The sequence below is a fragment of the Anser brachyrhynchus genome, assembly GCF_964034855.1.
Source record: "Anser brachyrhynchus genome assembly, chromosome: 1".
Classification (NCBI taxonomy): Eukaryota; Metazoa; Chordata; class Aves; order Anseriformes; family Anatidae; genus Anser; species Anser brachyrhynchus.
In genome coordinates, this window is record NC_137694.1 from 50,042,094 (window position 1) to 50,060,174 (window position 18,081).

At 38.6% G+C, this 18,081-nt stretch overlaps 1 protein-coding gene across 9 annotated transcripts in view; it reads left to right on the forward strand.

Moving 5' to 3' along the window:
• ATP2B1 (ATPase plasma membrane Ca2+ transporting 1) overlaps positions 1-18,081 on the forward strand; it is a 63,492-nt gene that overhangs the window by 25,143 nt on the left and 20,268 nt on the right. For all 9 annotated transcript variants that reach the window (XM_080581486.1, XM_080581491.1, XM_080581492.1 and 6 more), the window contains exons 2-10: positions 3,262-3,672; positions 8,459-8,656; positions 9,505-9,759; positions 9,841-9,966; positions 10,337-10,480; positions 13,422-13,460; positions 13,833-13,994; positions 16,271-16,485; positions 17,649-17,891. In XM_080581486.1, coding sequence (XP_080437612.1) covers positions 3,468-3,672; positions 8,459-8,656; positions 9,505-9,759; positions 9,841-9,966; positions 10,337-10,480; positions 13,422-13,460; positions 13,833-13,994; positions 16,271-16,485; positions 17,649-17,891 — 1,587 coding nt within the window. In that variant the 5' untranslated portion in view covers positions 3,262-3,467. The remainder of the gene's footprint in view (positions 1-3,261; positions 3,673-8,458; positions 8,657-9,504; positions 9,760-9,840; positions 9,967-10,336; positions 10,481-13,421; positions 13,461-13,832; positions 13,995-16,270; positions 16,486-17,648; positions 17,892-18,081) is intronic.

Sequence of the window (18,081 nt, forward strand, 5' to 3'; positions counted from 1 at the left end):
CTTCAGTAATGGCTTGCAAGTGACTGGTAGTTCTGATAACTGTTACCTGATTTTAAAATTTGGCATATTAGCAGATTGGAAGTTTAGGGTGAATTGCTTCAGAGCTATAACTCTATAATGCTTTGGAGCTCTTGCTCAAATAAGGTCTCAAATGGCTGTTGCAAGAATTTGGAACTGGAACACTGATCAAAACAAAATAATCTGATACTGGGAAAGATAAATATTATTAGATGACCTGTGTGGCTTAAGAAATACACTTTCTTTTGGTACTGGAGTTTCAGTGTTTATAGTTTCATTATGCATTGCCACTTTCTTGTTACAGTGGACTGTTGGAACTTGCTGTAACAGGAAACAATTGAATGTTGCAAGGCTTGGCATCGAGCCTCATAAAGGATATTTCTTAAAGACATTTGTAGTGAGATTTTTTCAGTAGAAATCAGCAAAGAAACTAGGTTAAGATACACATCCATTCTGTACTCATGTGCTTTTATATTGTCTGTTGAAATACCTGGTAAAAATGGGCTACTGGAGCAGATTCTTTCTGATCCGATTTGGTGTAACAGTTACTGATGTTTACAAAGGTTTTATGATTTGGAGAACTGGTCTTGCTCAGCATTCAGGATTTAAAGAGTCTGTTCCTCTGAATTTTCCAGAGCTACTTCTGAGCAGGGTCATACAGAGTTGTCTGTAATGTTACTAAAACTGATTTGCAGAACTGCGCTGTTCTTGTAGTATTAATGTAAGTTCTTGGAGCTGTGTGGGAACCCTAAGGATCGGATCTGTTGATATGTTAGAACATCGCTGAGGTACTTCAGAATACCGAAAGGGCTTCTCAGGTGTAACCTGTTAGCAATATGTAATCACTACATTATTACGTCGTAGTGAAAATGGATCTAGATGTAACAAAAATGATAGAGTGGAGTATGAAGCATAGTATGAGCTACTGATTAAGCGATATTATTGCTCTTCTGATGACTACGCATGGAAACAAGTCTTGGCATGGCTCATCAGTACTCCATTGCAAAGTTTTTTCAGTAGGAAGTTAGCAATGACTACAGCTGTAGCTTTTCCTAACCTCATATCTGTACTTGGATTTGGGAGTATTTGGGCCTAAAGTGCAGAGCTACTGTGAGAGGCTTGAGCTGAGCTTTTCTTAAGGCTGGCCAGCTTTAATTAAATTTGAATTAATTTTGATTGTAATTAGTTGTGGGGCATTCTGCTTGGTCTATTCTTGCACAATTAGCAGCTGCTGCATCTACTCCATAGCTATACAAACTCATTTGCCTGATCTGCTTCTTATTATGCTGTCACAGCTTGTGATCAGATGCCAACTGATAAATCCTAGGCTCCCAGTTGGCCAACAGCATCTAGCTTTTGGCCTTTAGTTAAAGATGTGGTGTGGCTTTAAAGAGCACTCTTTCATACATGAGCTTACATGAGTTTCTTTACTTACAGGGTACTGTAGTAGAACTTGTTAGAGTCAGCTGAAGAATACTTGTTAATCAAATCAGTGCATCCTAGAATGCAGGTTAACACCATTGAAATGGGCTCTTAAACTACTGTAGTAGTTTTTTTTTTTTCATGCAACATGGAGAAAGCTATCAAGGTGTGAACTGAAATTTTTAATTTATTTAACCTGTTGGTATTCTGGGATGTGGAAGTTTTATGCGTATGAATATTGATTGCTTTATGCTTTTTATCTCTCTCCAGAAAGCAGCCATATCTGGTCTTTTCTCAGGATTTTCCAGTGATAGGACTAGAAGAACAGCTGTAGTAGTGACACTGTCACTCCTGCATCTTTCAGTATCAATGGCTGTCTTCAGTGCAAATGCAGTGCTGTGCCTGGGTGCTCAAAGTGGTAGATCAGCTACGGATGTAGCCTATTGTTTCCAGAGCAGAGAACCGAGACTCTGCTGCAACACTGACCTTAAATTTCTGGTAATCAGGTGCTTACACCTAGACATGAACACAGTAGTTGAGCCAAACAGTCCTCTGACCTGGCAGGGCAATAGTCAGAATTATTTTCTTTCCGATGTGACTCTACCTTTGCAAAGCAATATAGTCTGGTAACTGCTTGCCTTTGCTAGGCAATGACTACATGAGGTGGTAAGCACTCAGTACAACAATACCAGAGTTTCTAGATGAGTTCCACTAGATTTGAATGCTTCTTATGGCGTGATGGGGGTGGCAAAGGGACATATGGCACCTTGTGGTCTTGTTGAGCTGGAAGTGCCCAGGTTATTTTTTTCATTTGAGGCTGGCAGCCTTAATGTTTCACAGGTGAATATATGGTTACTTGTGCTCACCCTGCCATGTTGATTAAGCTGACCTATGTGATCAGACTCCTGTCTTTTCTGCACACAGCAGATCTTTATATAGGCATGAAGAGTTTGTGCATTCACTGTTCTGTTAAGTGGATACATGTGTATGTGAAAGAAGCATCAGCCGAGTGGGGAAAAAAACAGTGCCTGTGCAGGTTGAGAGTCCTGTGGGTTGGGGTTAATTTCTCAGCTACAGTGCTCTCTTAATCAGATGGAAGAGCTGACCTTAGTCTCCTATATCCCTTCTGTAGGAGGTGCAATTCGTTGTGCAATTCGTTGCTCTATGCAAATAATAAAATGCAGATGCTGTGGGAGGCTTTGGCTGATGAAATGGGCTGGAGTGGGGTGCTAAAACTGTTTGGACGTGAAAATGTACTAAGACCTAGGTCTGTCTGATATAATATACTTAGTTACACTACAAATGTAGTTCCTGCGCTGATTAGCTTTGTGTTGAAACTGTTTTCCTTGAGGACTGCAGAAATGAGTTCATGCGAATGCACAAAAAGCTTGCTCATCTCGAACTCCGAGGCTTCCTGGTATGTTGGAAATAATTTGGAATTTCTAATTTGAGTATATTCTTACCACGTGTGGCGCCCATGGTGGATTTTCCAAACTCCATTTTCTTGGTAACTGACTTACTCCAAGGTGTTTATAAAGGTTTCCTGTTGATGATGAACCACAGGGATGTACCAAGTAGAATTCAAGACTTAAAGGCTACAACTCTTCTTAGAAGTTCTAAAGTATAATAATGCAAGGTTATTTTGGGACTGGAAACATCCATTTTATGCCTTGTCACTTTGCCAGCTGAATACGGACTAAAAATATGATAGGAAATACGAAGAACTTGTTGTTGGGCAGAAAAAGGTTCTGTAATCTCAATACAAAAAAGATTGTCTTACAATGTGCTATGTAACTGAAGGTGTGTTTGTTCTTTCCCCAGATTGTACCTGTCATTTGGCTTGGAGAGCACAGCTCGCCATGGGACGGCCTCAACGATATCTCTCCAGAAGGGGTCTCTTACTTGGGTGATGTGTCTGCTGTCCTGACTGTCTTCATACCCAAAGGATTTATTTTCCTTTTGGAAATATTTTAAATTGAAATCTTGTTCCTTACTGGAAACTGTGTACACTAAAGACTGCAAGCATCATGGGTGATATGGCAAACAACTCGGTTGCATATACTGGTGTAAAAAATGCTGTCAAAGAAGCTAATCATGGAGATTTTGGAGTCACTCTTGCAGAGCTCCGTTCTCTTATGGAACTTCGAGCTACAGATGCACTGCATAAAATACAGGAATGCTATGGAGATGTACAGGGCATCTGTACAAAATTGAAAACTTCACCAAATGAAGGTAAGTCAATTTTCACACTACTATTGAGGAAATTCCACTTATGAAAAACTTGAGTCAAGTAAGCTATTTCTAAAAAAATAAAGTTTATAAAGATATTTTATTATTATAGTAACTGTCTCTAACTCCTGTAAGACAGGATGATACTTCAGTGATAATAAATAAGCAAGGGTTTTCAGCTTGCCTAACTGCGTGCACCATTTTGAACTAGCGGCAAAATTGCACTTAGGAGGGAACTTTGATGTAGGAATCCAGATATGAAATGAAATAGCAATACAACATAGCAATGTTTTTTTAAAACTTGGTGTGAATGTTTTGTGAATTGTTCATGTGACCTGTAGTTCACAATTTAGATTATGCTGTTGTAGAACACGAGGTTTTAATAATCTAATGGAGGGCTTATTAATATGTTGTTAATTGTGCTTTGCTACCCACTTCTTGTATTCCTTAATGCAGCAGTTTTCAAACTGGTGTCGTCTGTTTTGTTACTGCACTGAAGTGAACTCATAATAGCCATATCTAACTTACAAGTCTGCCTTAGATCAAGTGAGAATTGCAGCAATACACAACTGTTGATACAGCTTTAGGCACTAAGACATACTGTGACCATTGGGAGAAGGTATGCAAAGTGATCATGCAATCTCTAGAAATAAGCATCTTCAGAGAAGTTTTTGCCATTTCAGGCTCAGTGCCGTTCTGTGAATGTGACTATAAATGTAACAAGTCTCCTTCCTGAGAGCCTTGCAGAAGTTTTCCTTAAGATCTAGTCATCTCTTCCAGTTGAAAGGAAAGCTGTGAGCTTTAATTTGTGAAAGATAGGTTCAAGTTATTTGCTTGAGATAATTTGAAGTCCTGCTGTTGCTTGTGGCTGATACCAAGTACCAAAGTCAAGATACTGGCAAATTCTGGTGTCTCAGCATTTAAGTGCTTCCCTGGCTCTTAACCAGCTTCATGTTGGTGGCAGTGAAGTACCTTGAGAGCTGTACTTTCTGTTCTTCAGAAATGCTATGGAAATGTTTGTCTCCTTGGCTCAAGCACAGCCTACTAATGCTGTAAGGTACCTCTTGGTACATCAGCATGTAGCATGTTTTGGCTTGATCTGCTTTTGAAGCCGGACGCGTTACATTCAGACTCCCGAAATGATTTCAGAAGGTCAGCTGGCTTCCTCTTGCCAAACAGCAGGTAGCCAGCTCATACGCCTGACCTGCTGGTAGACCAGTTCTAGGCTGAAGAAGAAACCTCTAAAACCTGAGGAGTGCAAACTTTGTTTCTTGGCTTCAACTTAGTGCACACGCACAAAGCACTGCTGTGTGCAAGAAGCATAACATCGCTTGGGTAAGAGCAGCAGTCTCCTAGCACCCCATTGACCTGCTGAATAGCATTGAAAGGCAATTTCTCTTCTCAGTGGAAAAAATCCATAGTACTCTACAAAGAGTACCTGAACTGAGGGGGAAATCCAGTTCTGCAGTGGTCTGTGAGGTTTAAGGCCCATTATTACTGCAAGCTAGAGGAGCATGTGATTGTAGACGAACAGGATGAACTAAGCACCACATGCCTAGTGTACTGCAGGGTTTACTTTGTTCATGTCCCATAAAGTAACTGTCAGATTAATGCATGGGAATCATGAGTGAGAATATACTAAAAACAGAATAGTTAGATGCCCTTTCCCACAGATTGAATCTGCTGTACCTGAGGACTGTGTGACCAAGGCCTTTCCTTTTTAAGATCTTGACATTTATATGTATTTAACTGATTACAGTACAGTACAATTGCTAACTAGATAAAAGATAAAAGCCTTTTCTGATGTGTGACAGCAGCTCATAAACGCAGCAAGGCTTCAATAGTCAAACTTGATAATTAGCTCAGAAAAGATTGAGTTATAGAATAGTGTCTTCTGCAAAGATGCTGTTTTTGTTCTAAATCACTACATGAATTTTTAGAGAACAAGATTTTTAATAAGGCAAACGAATTTCTCATGGAGGTGTTGGTGTAGAATTAATGTAGGAGAACTAGGTCTCTGGTCAAATTCAAGTTGTAAATATAGAAACAGAAAGTTCTAATGGAGAAAATCTATGCAGGACTATGAAGGCTGCTTAGGAGATGGACTCAATGGTCTTTGTTGGTCCCTTCCAACTCAGGATATTCTGATTTTGTTCTGTGCAATTTATTGTACTTGTTATAATTCTCTGAAGTCTTGAGTGTACATCTGCAAGGCCCTATGGCATTTCTTCCCATTCAGAACGTCTCTGTATGATAGGAAATGCTGACTTGCATAACTGCCAGTAGCTTCACAGCTAAAGTACATGTAGTTTTGAAATATTACACAGTGAACAAGTTCAGTTTGTGTAATTTCTTGCTTTGGAGTTCTTGACAATGTAGACAGTATCTCCTTTCAGACCTACCTGACATAAAATGAGAAATGGGAACTGTCCTTTGCCAGTATTATTAGAAAAGACACTTTTTTACTCCTTAGTATTTAACACTTATGTCCTTTGTATGTGTACAAGTTCATATAACTGTGAATAAATGAATGTTTGACACATCTGTAATAGCAAAATCCCATGTGTTCTGGGGCGGTGGACCACCATCGGTTTTTCCATAGATCTACATCATTTTGATTTTCTTGTAGTTTCTGCTTCTAGATTTCTAATAAATTTTTATATAAAGCTTCAGCTAGGCCCTTCCCCAATATTTTTCAAATTTAAACCCAAATAAAAGAAATTACCCTAGTTAAAATACGTAATGAATAATGTAGTGCAGTAGTTCAGACCTTGGGCCTGTAGACTGTGAACTATGAAATTACTAACCTTGTGGTAAATACAGCAGGTTCAGTAGCTGCTCACAGTTGCTTATGGTGAATACTAAAAATCCAAATGCTATTTATCTTCGCTAGGTGTATTTACTAGTCTTTGTTTAGTGATGCTGATAGTAGCTTAACTTTATATAGCTTTGTTAGAAAATGCTTTTCGTTCTTCGGAGACTTTTACTGTATACTTCTGATATTGTGCCTCCTGTGAAGGGAGGAGGAAAATGGTATCACTGACATCATGTAAATGATCTTCTAAACACTGCCGTACTAAAAAGAAGAGATAAATAGTATCTCTGGTAAAACAGAAATATGGTGCAGCCTTTTGGAATGGCCAAACTATCCAGAGTTTCTCCAGATACCCTCATATAGCTTAATTTTGAAAATGGTCTTGCTGTGCTCTTAGTTTTAGAGAGAAGGTAAGCACCTCAAAGCTTGAACTTAAAAAAGCATAGTGTTACAGCTGACCAGTAAAATTGTGCCTGTGTTAAACCTCCAAAGCTGTGAGTTCAAGGTGAATGTAACAGTGCTGGAATAAACCTAACTTACTGTATAAACCAAGAGTATGTTTAAATCTGTTTGATTTTGAAATGATCCACAGATAATATTTCTGCTTTTCAGTTAGGTGATTACATAGTAGCTTTTGCATTTAAAACTGAGCTTTGCAGTTCAGTAGTCTTTGCAAAGTGTCTTGAAATACCATGTAATGGTTCTGTTAGAAACGCTAAATACTTCACTTAATATGAAAACCAGTTTCACACTTGTTGATTACCTAGCATGTTTTAATCCCTTATTCCCAAGCAGCTGGGTTGACGGTTTTCTTAAAAGCAGTTTTTCAGTAGTTGTCTTTATGTAGGTACTGATGATGATAAAGCTTGGGATGATAGGGTTGAAGTATCCGGAGTTCTGCTCTGAACACATCCAGAAATTTGGCCATACTGCCTTCAAAAGGAAGCTAGTGGTATATATTTAAAATTGTTGTGAAGGGTTAGGCAGGTGGAAATTGTTGAGGTAAAGGTGTACTTATGAAAGACCTTGAGTCCATGACCTTGCACTGAATATACTTGGACTTGGTATTCCTTTATTTTTAAGGACTCAGCTAACTGTTCTAACTGTTGAAACACATTAAGTGTTTTCTAGTGAATGCCCCTCACTCTTAACCGCTGGTGTCCCTTAAGGGCGGTGCAAGAGTTGAGGCAGTGAAGAGGATTCAGAAAGAAATACACCACCTTAGAAAGAAGGCAGGTGAAAGAAAAGCAGAAAGAAAGCTGAGGTGAAAAACCATAAGGACCACTTGCGCAGTGCCCAAGACAAACTCTGTCTGTGTCAGAAGGGGTGTCAAGAGACTGAAGCTTCAGAACAGCCATAGGCTGCTGCCCGGGTGGAGGCAGCACTGTGAGGTGGCTCCTCTCTCCTCGTCATGCCCAGAGAGCTTTGCCAGACTTTCACAGCATTTTATAATTAAACAGTACATAATATAAATACTACGGATGCTGTATTTATCACACAATATTTTATAAATTAGACACATTGTGTTAGAATTAGAACTGTGGGAGCCTAGGATGCTGTCTCTGAATACCCAACCCCTACCAGGGGAACCAGAGCTGGCATCCCAGCCAGCGGCCATCCCAAATCTGCGTGGTGCTGCTCGGCCTCTACAGCAGTGACTGCTAACAATCTCATCTTCTAAACCTGTTTGCTTTGTACAAGAATGTCTGTTACTGTTACTCTGCTGCCATGCCATGTTATGTGCAAGTCAGTATACTTTAATTTTAATTTATATTGGCAAATTGTGAATTATGAAATATAGCAAGTCTGGTTTAAGGATGATTCTTATGTAATTATACTTGATAGATGTCTCTTTGTTATTGTTTCCAAAAATATGGAGTGGCACTTGACCCCGTGAATGGGGAATATCAATCATTTCTAGCATGAAGGTGAAATGCAAATGAGTGTCACTAACTTTGTCTTCTTATTAAATAGGTTTAAGTGGAAATCCAGCAGATATAGAAAGGAGAGAAGCAGTTTTTGGGAAGAACTTTATACCTCCTAAAAAGCCAAAAACTTTTCTTCAGTTAGTATGGGAAGCACTACAGGATGTTACACTAATTATATTAGAAATTGCAGCTGTAGTATCCTTGGGCCTTTCTTTTTACCAGCCTCCAGGAGGGAATGAAGCATGTAAGTAAATATTTGAAAAAGTAGTTATCTACCTATGTTACACTACTGATTCCTATGGTCCAGCATGCTTACACTGTAAATATGATGGGAGATAAGTCTGGAAACACAGCTGATTGTTTCTTATTAAGACAACAATGCTAAAATTCTACCTTGACTTAAAAAGGCAAGACTTCCTTGCTCATGATCTGGGCTGATTCTAACCAAAGCAATGGTAAAGGCGAAGTGCAAGTAGCAGGATCTATGTCCTGTTTTAGACTAGTCAAGCTTCTGTGCAACTATACTTGTATCTTTGCCTCAAATATTTAAGCAATTTGAGTTGTCAGTACTTTCTCTGGGGAGTCAGCATGTCTTACCTTTTCCTTGATTTGCAATATGACACTGGTAACTTTCCACTTTAAGAAACAAAGATATGTTTATAGTTTGAAACAGAAGGTGAAGGGATCTGGCCTTTGTTAAACCAAATGCTTGCAGTTGTATGTGGTTTATTAAGAGAAAGATAAAGTAGGAAATGTTGACAAAGCAGAAGGTAGATAACCAGTTGTCCAATCTGGCCATCTTATCATCAATCATTTAACAAGATAATATGGACCAGGTAACTTTGTATCAATTTCTCTTATGCTCAAGGGAGCAGGGATGTAAATTCTAGGTGCTTTAACTTCATTGAGCTGCTCTATCTTTCAGGTTCTATAGCTTCTTTGTGTATTACCATTACTGAAAATGAATGTAAAATTGTGACAAAAGCTGGCAAAGAAAATGTTTAGCAATCTCTAGTAGTTTCTTCTGTTTGGGAAAACATTTTTAATGAAATAACTATGTAAACTTAAATCTCTAAAACTTGTTTTCTACAGTATGTGGATCAGTAAATGTTGGTGAAGAGGAGGAAGAATCTGAAGCAGGCTGGATTGAAGGAGCAGCAATCCTCCTGTCTGTAGTTTGTGTGGTATTAGTAACAGCTTTCAACGATTGGAGTAAAGAGAAACAATTTCGGGGATTGCAGAGCCGTATTGAACAAGAACAGAAATTCACGGTCATCAGAGGTGGCCAAGTCATCCAGATACCAGTAGCTGACATAATTGTTGGAGATATTGCACAAGTGAAATACGGTAAACATACTTTTAAAGTTGAAGTTTTATTTTATTTGTAAAGAAGGATCCGAAGTCAACACGCCTAATCATCTTTTGTAGGTGATCTTTTGCCAGCTGATGGTATACTCATTCAAGGAAATGACCTCAAAATTGATGAAAGCTCGCTGACTGGAGAATCTGATCATGTTAAGAAGTCTCTGGACAGGGATCCTATGCTGCTTTCAGGTGTGTAGCATTTGACAATTCTCGAAGAAAGTGGTTAGTTTTCTATGGGGACTGGCTGTTTTAAATTATGAGATCAAAATCTAGTGAACTGGACCATATCTAGGCTGCTTCCTAGAAGTATCCAGAAACAGCGCAACTTCATCAAAACCTGGTCGAAGTGAAGTAACAGTTGCCTAAAGCTGAACAACAATTTGTGTGTTTGCTTATGGCTTTATTTTCCAGGTAGTTTTGGCATGTATATTATTATGTTTTAAGAGCTCTATATGCATAATCTTATGATTCTGTAAGTGTGAAGTTTGAGAATGGATTTCCTTTGTGGTCTGCATACAACTGTTTAAGTTTCAGTGGAAAACCTGATACCCTCTTCCAGGTACACATGTGATGGAAGGCTCTGGGAGGATGGTTGTTACTGCTGTAGGTGTGAACTCTCAGACTGGAATCATCTTTACCTTACTCGGGGCTGGAGGAGATGAAGAAGAGAAGGAGAAAGAAAAAGAGAAGAAGGACAAGAAAAGTAGGCATAATAATCTTAATTTGCTGGAAAAGGAGGGGTGAAATTCTAAATATTATTGGATGCAAAAGTGTTCTAGTCATCTGGAGCCAGAAATCTTAAAACTCATTCTTTCAGTAGGTTTCACAGAAGAAAGGTCCAGTAACCTGAAATGTATACCACTACTAAAAACTCTTGCCATGTGGATTTTTAATTAAATTTCAGATCTCATTGATAAATTAGAGGTTGGAAAGTTTATAACTCTTAGCCACCCTTACATGAGAAAGCAGTTTAATAATTTATACATGGTAACTTCAAAGTACACTCACATCTCATAACAAATACTTCTTTACAGCAAAGACGTTATCAACAATAAACCAACCTAATGAGCATCTAGTTCTGATTTTGACAGTGTTTTGTCTGGTGAGTTCTTGAATGGAAAAAGTCTTACCTGAAGCAGAAAAGTTTGTATCATTGATAGCACTGAGCTTGTGGGTATCTTAAACGTATATGACCTATAAAGGTGAGCAGGCAGTTTTTTGTGCAAGCCCTTTTTTTCCAGAGCTGAAGATCTGAAAGCTGTACTCAAGACAAAAACCTAATGGTGCTTTCCTGTAAACTTCCTATTTGGAAGGATGAGGACATTGTAACCCAGAGCATTTTAGAGCCTTTCAGTGAAGTGTGAAACAGGATATCTTTTGTATTTTGAAGCGTTTGAGCAGCTAGAATTATAGTCACTTATCTAAGCCATAACCTTTATCCTGCTTAAGAATCAAAGCTTAGAAATGTTAACTGGTGATGTTTTGATGCTAGCTCTCACATGGCGTGTTCAGGACTGAACTTGATCACCGCTGAATTTCTGTTGAAATTGTTGTGAGATTAACTGGATGGGACGGAGTCTGTGAAGGTTCCTGGTGGGGAAATGTACTATTTCCCCAAAGGAACAGGAAAACAGTAATGGGAAGCCATGCAGAAATGTGTTTAGAAATCTCAGTGGCCTTCAAGTGGCAGTTGTTGGAATGTGTGTGCTCTGTGCAGGGGTTGACATTGAATTGTGCTTTTTCGCTTGTTGGCCTAACCTACAGACGTTTCTATCCCTTCTTGAAACTTGCTTTGAGTTCAGCATTAGATTCAAGCTCAAGTGGGATAGCTTAAGAGTAGAAGCTGACTTGCAGCACCAAAGGAGATTGGTATAGAGCAGTTCCATCTTTTATTCTTCTCTGACAGAGGAAGGAGAAAGAAGCAAGCAAAAGTGCTAGCTACTACAGGAGAAACGGTGAAGATCATAGCTTTTTTAATATTCTGCTAGTATGTAAGCAGAAGTCTCTTTGACAAGTAGTGTTTTGGTGTATCCTTGGGCCTGAAAACCTGTTTTATTTTTTCCCTTTGCCTCCTGAGATAAGCAACTTCCTCTTTCCCTTAAGTTATGTGCCTGATAAGATTCTCCTTGGTAAAATTCAGGTTAAAGTAAATTAGCTTCTCTGAACGTTAAGGAGATTAAAGCGGCTATTTTTAGTTGGCTGTGTATGGCTTGGTTCAGAGTGAAAGCATACGTATGTGCAGGGAGTTAGAAGTAACTCAAGTGTAGAACTTTGTTCTTGTAGGAGAAAAGAGAACTGGGAGAGAACAAATACGAAATTAGCAGATAATGATGACTTCTTAAGAAGTCTGAAGTGACATCTGGAGAAGATTAACGTACTTTTTTTCCTCCTCAGCTGTTCTGAGGATGCTTGGGGGGAAAATTTTATATGTATCAAATCAGACTATGTCTACAGTAATAGTGCATTGGAGGTATTAAATGTCATGCAAAGACAGGCTGCTTGACAACTTGATTTTCTTCTAGCTGAGTTCTATTCTGATTTTTTCTAGCTCCCATACACTTCAGTCTACATACTCTTAAGGCAGAAGATAAAATGAAATAGCAGTGAGACTGAAAAAATCTGTGTTTTGTTCTATGTTCTTCCATTTTGTTCTTTCGTTTCAAGCTATTGCTAGTAGTAATTATAGCTTAGCTTTAGCTTTCGTTAGGTAGGAGAAAAGCTGTCAGTTTGTCTTTTGCCAAGATAATATCTAAACCTTCTTACCTGAAAACCCAGTCAAAAAAAAAAGGTAGTGACCTTATAATAAGCTACATGTGATGCATAGTTTTAGTTGCATTTAATATTTAATTCATAAATTTCATTCATGAATTTATTTCATTATTCTAATGTCCTTCTTGATCTCTTGCTGATCTCCATTTCTGAACAGAGGTAGGAATGATATTTTGTCAGGAACGTGAAATATTCTCCTTGTGCTTTAATATTGGTATGTTGCCAACAGATTATGTTCATGCTTGCGTAAATAGGGTTAGCATAGATCCAGTAATCCAGCGCTGTGCCTCCATTAAGCTTTGGTGTGGATTTATAAATATTTTATATTACAGTAACTTCTGCAGTGTTGTGCAAAAGCACTGATTCTGGAAGTGGAATCTGATCTTACAGTTCGTTACAGTAGTCAGGTACAGTTGACAGTGCTGAAAGAACAGAGCAAGACTGAGGCCACCAGAATCCCTTTAGTGTTACAAATCTCTTTCTCAGAAAAGGTTTAAGAATCTTTCCTCACTACCTGCTTCAATTAAATACACTTCCATAGGACAGCTGTCTGGCCAGGCAAGGCCTTCTGCTGTGTTTCTATTTACTTGGTTATAAATGTCTATATCAGTAATTTGTGCAAATTTGACTATGGTAGGATAATACTACAGCAGTCTTGTATGGGAAAAGTCCAAAACAGTGATGTGAGTTGCTTTTGTGAGTTAACTAAGACTTTAAGGGTAAGTTATAAGTCAGCCTTCTGTCTCCCAGGTTGTTTTACACTTTCTGAAATGCAATCACTTGTCTCAACAGATATTAATGTATCTATTATATAAACCTTAACACCGAGTTGGACTCTGCACAGCCAATTTAAAACAACTTTCCCTCTTTGACAGGTAAAAAACAAGATGGAGCTGTTGAGAACCGTAACAAAGGTAAATGCAGTTTCTGTGATCCTTTCTCATAAGTCCTTATTTTCTGAGTGTATACAATGAATACATACTTTACTATGAAAATGCTTATTGTATCCTGATATTCCAAGTAATTATGCTAAACATAGCATAAGTGAATCTTCTGAAAACAAATGCTTAAATGAACTCGGCAGTCTTAAGTAAACATTGCTGAAGTCTCCTTCTCTAGTATCTGGATATCTTGTTTAAATATTCAAGGATAGTATGGCATCTCTGGGTAACAGGTACTACACAATACATATGTTCAGCTGGGCCTGATATGTAATCAAGCTTTGTAAGTGCTATTGATTTCAGGGACTCCAGAATGGCTAAATTTTATTTGCTTATAACTTCAAGCTAAAGCCCAGGATGGTGCAGCCATGGAAATGCAACCACTGAAGAGTGAGGATGGTGCGGATGGAGATGAGAAAGACAAGAAGAGAGCAAATTTGCCAAAGAAAGAAAAATCTGTTCTCCAAGGCAAACTTACAAAGCTAGCTGTTCAGATTGGCAAAGCAGGTATGCCTTACCATTGTCTTCTTTTTGCTGATGTCACACTTCTGAATAAAGTAGTAACATGCATAGTTCATGAGGAGATAAGCTAGTCAAGGCTAGCTGCTGAAGTGTAAAATTCCGATGCATATAAGTGTGCTGATGGCTTCTGAGACTGCATAATGTTGGTGACCTTTTTAATTTTGTCTTTATTTAAATATATTCAGGCTTTAAAGTATCAGCTCCTAGGACAGACAATTCCAACTTGATAACATTGGACAACTGTTATAAAAGATGTTTTTAGGTAAACATAGCTTTTAGTGATGCACCTAGAGAAAAATAAGTTGACGTAAGTCTGTGGAAAATGTGGTAGAGCTGACTAGACTATCGCTGGTATTTCAAAAGGCTTAGGAATTTCCACTTAATACATGCTTCACTGCTAAGTAATAAAAATTTTATTGACTTGCTGCTATCCTTTAGTTTGTTACTTTTCTTTCAGCTGTTTCATCAAACATTTGATAAACTGTTGCTTATAAAAGATAAGCTAAAATAACAACGAAGCTCAGTGTGAATTTTAGGCTTTGTTATCTAGTATGTAAAAGTTTAGTTACTTTATTTCAGGATTTATTTTGGTGCATGTGAACCTAATGAGGTTCAACATGTCTAAGAGCAAGGTGCTGCACCTGGGTTGGGGCAATCCCGGATGTAAGTACAGACTGGGAGAAAAAGTCATTGAGAGCAGTCCTGCAGAGAAGGACTTGGGGGTTCTGGTGGATGAAAAGCTTGACATGAGCCAGCAGTGTGTGCTTGCAGTCTAGAAGGCCAACTACATCCTGGGCTGCATCACCAGAGGAGTGGCCAGCAGGTCAAGGGAGGTGATGGCCCCCTCTCCCTCTGCTCTGCCCTCGTTAGGCCTCTCTGGGATTGCTGTGTCCAGGTCTGGGGCCCCCAACGCAAGAAAGATGGTGATCTGTTAGAGTGGGTCCAGAGGATGGCCACAAAGATGATCAAAGGGCTGGAGCACCTCTCTTATGAAGAAAGGGTGAGACAGCTGGGGCTGTTCAGCCTGGAGAAGAGAAGGCTCCAGAGAGACTTTATTGCAGCTTTTCAGTACTTAAAGGAAGCTTATAGAAAAAGTTGAGAGCAACTTTTTGCTCAGTCAGATAATGACAGAACAAGGGGGAATGGTTTTAAACTAAAAGAGGGGAGATTTAGATTAGAGGTTAGGAGGAAATTTTTCACTCAGAGGGTGGTGAGGCACTAGCACAAGCTGCCCAGAGAAGCTGTGGATGCCCCATCCCTGGGGCATCCCTGGATGCCCCAACCCGAGCCATTCTATGCTTCTGTGTTGAGTTGTTGAAAGAGTTAAAAAAAAAGAAAGAAGTTAAAAGGAACTTCTTGAAGTCTTGTAGTCCAACCCCCAGCTCAAAAAGAGCAAGTTAAAGCATCTGTGTCATAAGATAGCTATGGAGCAAAGAGCAATTAAAAATTTTTAGCTTTAGCACTTCATAGTTTGTATAGCAATGATAATTTTTCATTGAAAGCCAAATAAAGCTTCAATAATGGTTAGTGTAATATGTTATTCTTCTCAAATAACCTCTTGACATTTTTTTTTGTTTTTGAAATAGCTCTTTTCCTTTTTTTGTACCTCTTAACCTATTCTAATTCCCCACATACCCTTAATGCTCATCAACTTAATGCATGCGTTTTTCTGTCCTGCTTCTTTGGGTGGTGCAAACACTGACGTATTTGTCTACAAAAAGCTGACACTTCTGTGATTTCTGTTGCTTTATTTCAGCCAGGTCCATTTTTTCTCCATTTTGCTGTGGTATCTTAAATGTGCCACAGAGCTTGTTAGCAGTAGTTCTAATTTGTCTTCCCAATTATTCCTATTTCACTGAACATTGTTTACCTGCCATATTTAATTCCAGCTTCAGCAGAAAGTACGGTGTGAATAGTTACCCAGTTACCCTCTCTCTGTGCTGAGTAAGTCATCAGTATAGTCATGGAAGGCCTATTGAACTCTTTCAATTATTATGCTGTTTAGTCAATTTACTTTACATACCGCTCTCTCCCATTCATAATTAGATCTACGCTTTTCAATTAAGTGAAAAGAAAAACAAGATTTTAGAGGCTTTTAAGTGAAATTCATGAGGAAGTACTTGCACTGAAAGTTGGTATGTCTCTGAGAACTACCTCTGAACTGTAACTTCTGCAAAGGCAGGAGTATTTGCACTTAGCCAGAATCTGTACGGTCAAATATTTAAAAATTTCTAAAATCTGTTTGTTCTCTTTTTAAAAAGGCTTGTTGATGTCTGCAATCACGGTCATTATCCTTGTGTTGTATTTTGTAATTGATACCTTCTGGGTTCAGAAGCGACCTTGGCTTGCTGAATGTACACCAATTTATATTCAGTACTTTGTGAAGTTCTTCATTATTGGAGTTACAGTCTTGGTGGTGGCAGTACCAGAAGGTCTTCCACTTGCAGTCACTATATCGCTGGCTTATTCTGTTAAGGTAAGTGGATAGGGAGCAGATTTGAGAGATAGGTGGGTGTAGTCATCAGCTGTGAAATCTCACTTAAGATATGCTGCATCAGATACACCCAACAGACTGAGGAGAAACTTGCTTTTCTTGCTTCACTGAACTGCGTAAGAAGTCTTTCGCAGTATTTTTCTTAATCTCCAAATGAGTACTAACATGAATGCCGAGCAGTGACGGCCTGTTGTTGCCAACTAATGATAAATGCTTTTAGCTGTTAACATTCTAGCATTAGCATGCTAGAATTGGATAAGTTAGTTTGTTATTTACAAATTCTTCTGTCAATGCGTACTTTTACCTCACCAGCATGTTAAGCAACTACTGCAAAAGCTTCCAGATGCAGTCTCCTTGAGGGATGAATATTGTAGAAAATAAGCTGTATAATAAGCAGCTAGCTATGTTTTTTTAACTCATGGACTTTGTTCCTTAACATATCTTACTGCTTCAGCAAGCTGGGCCTGGTTATTGATCAGAAAATCTCATTGTAGAGACAGTAACTGTGTAGGATGTGTTCTAAAACTGAGTAACATAAAGTACTAACTACTAGTGTCTTTGTGATTGTGTTACTTGAAATTACTCTGCATCTTAAAGGTTAAAACTCTCCCCAAACCTGTTAAGTAAAGATTTTTAAGCAATGCTAGACCTGTGAAACTTGTGTAGTCCTCACTCTCTTAGCTGAAAAATTAGGCTCTTAGTTTGTACGTGATGTGAAGTTTGACACTAGCATCCTTGAAAATATGTCATATGGCATTATAAGTCTGTGGCATAATTTACTTGTTCCTTCTAACAAGCAAAAAACAACAGACTCGAGCCAATGAACAGAGCAGAGCCTACCTTGGAAAATATATTTTAATATTGTATTGGTAATGCTCAGTCTGTACCTCTGCTCTATTTCTAAATATCAACATAAAATACTTCCTCATAAGTCTGTGACTGGTATCAGTCTGCCATGCAGATGTGGAAGAATAAGTTCCTATGTTTAGGAACCTTGTTCAAAATGGAGGAAATCCTTACAGCAGCCATCCAGATAAAGCTGAGTGCATTCTGCGACTGCTCTCTTGAGTCTGGACACCCTAAATGAAAATTTCTGAAACATGAACCGGTGGTTAAGGATAACTGAACTGCTTTTATTTTTGTAGAAAATGATGAAGGATAATAACTTGGTGAGACATCTGGATGCATGTGAAACAATGGGTAATGCAACAGCTATTTGCTCAGATAAAACGGGAACATTGACCATGAACAGGATGACAGTGGTCCAAGCCTACATCAATGAAAAACATTACAAAAAAATTCCAGAACCAGAAGCTATTCCAGAGAAGATTATGGGTTACCTTGTCACAGGGATTTCTGTTAATTGTGCTTACACTTCCAAAATACTGGTAAGTAGATTTTTTCATTCTAACCAAATAACTAAACATCTTCCTCAAAAGGTGAAAAGTGGTGCCTACATGATAGTCAGTAATTAAATGTTTGTGGCAGAAAGCTGTGTAAAGTGTGTTGTATGCAGGGTGAATAGCTCAACAGTTCATTTGAGGCTGAACTTCAGAAATGGTTTTCTACTGATGATTC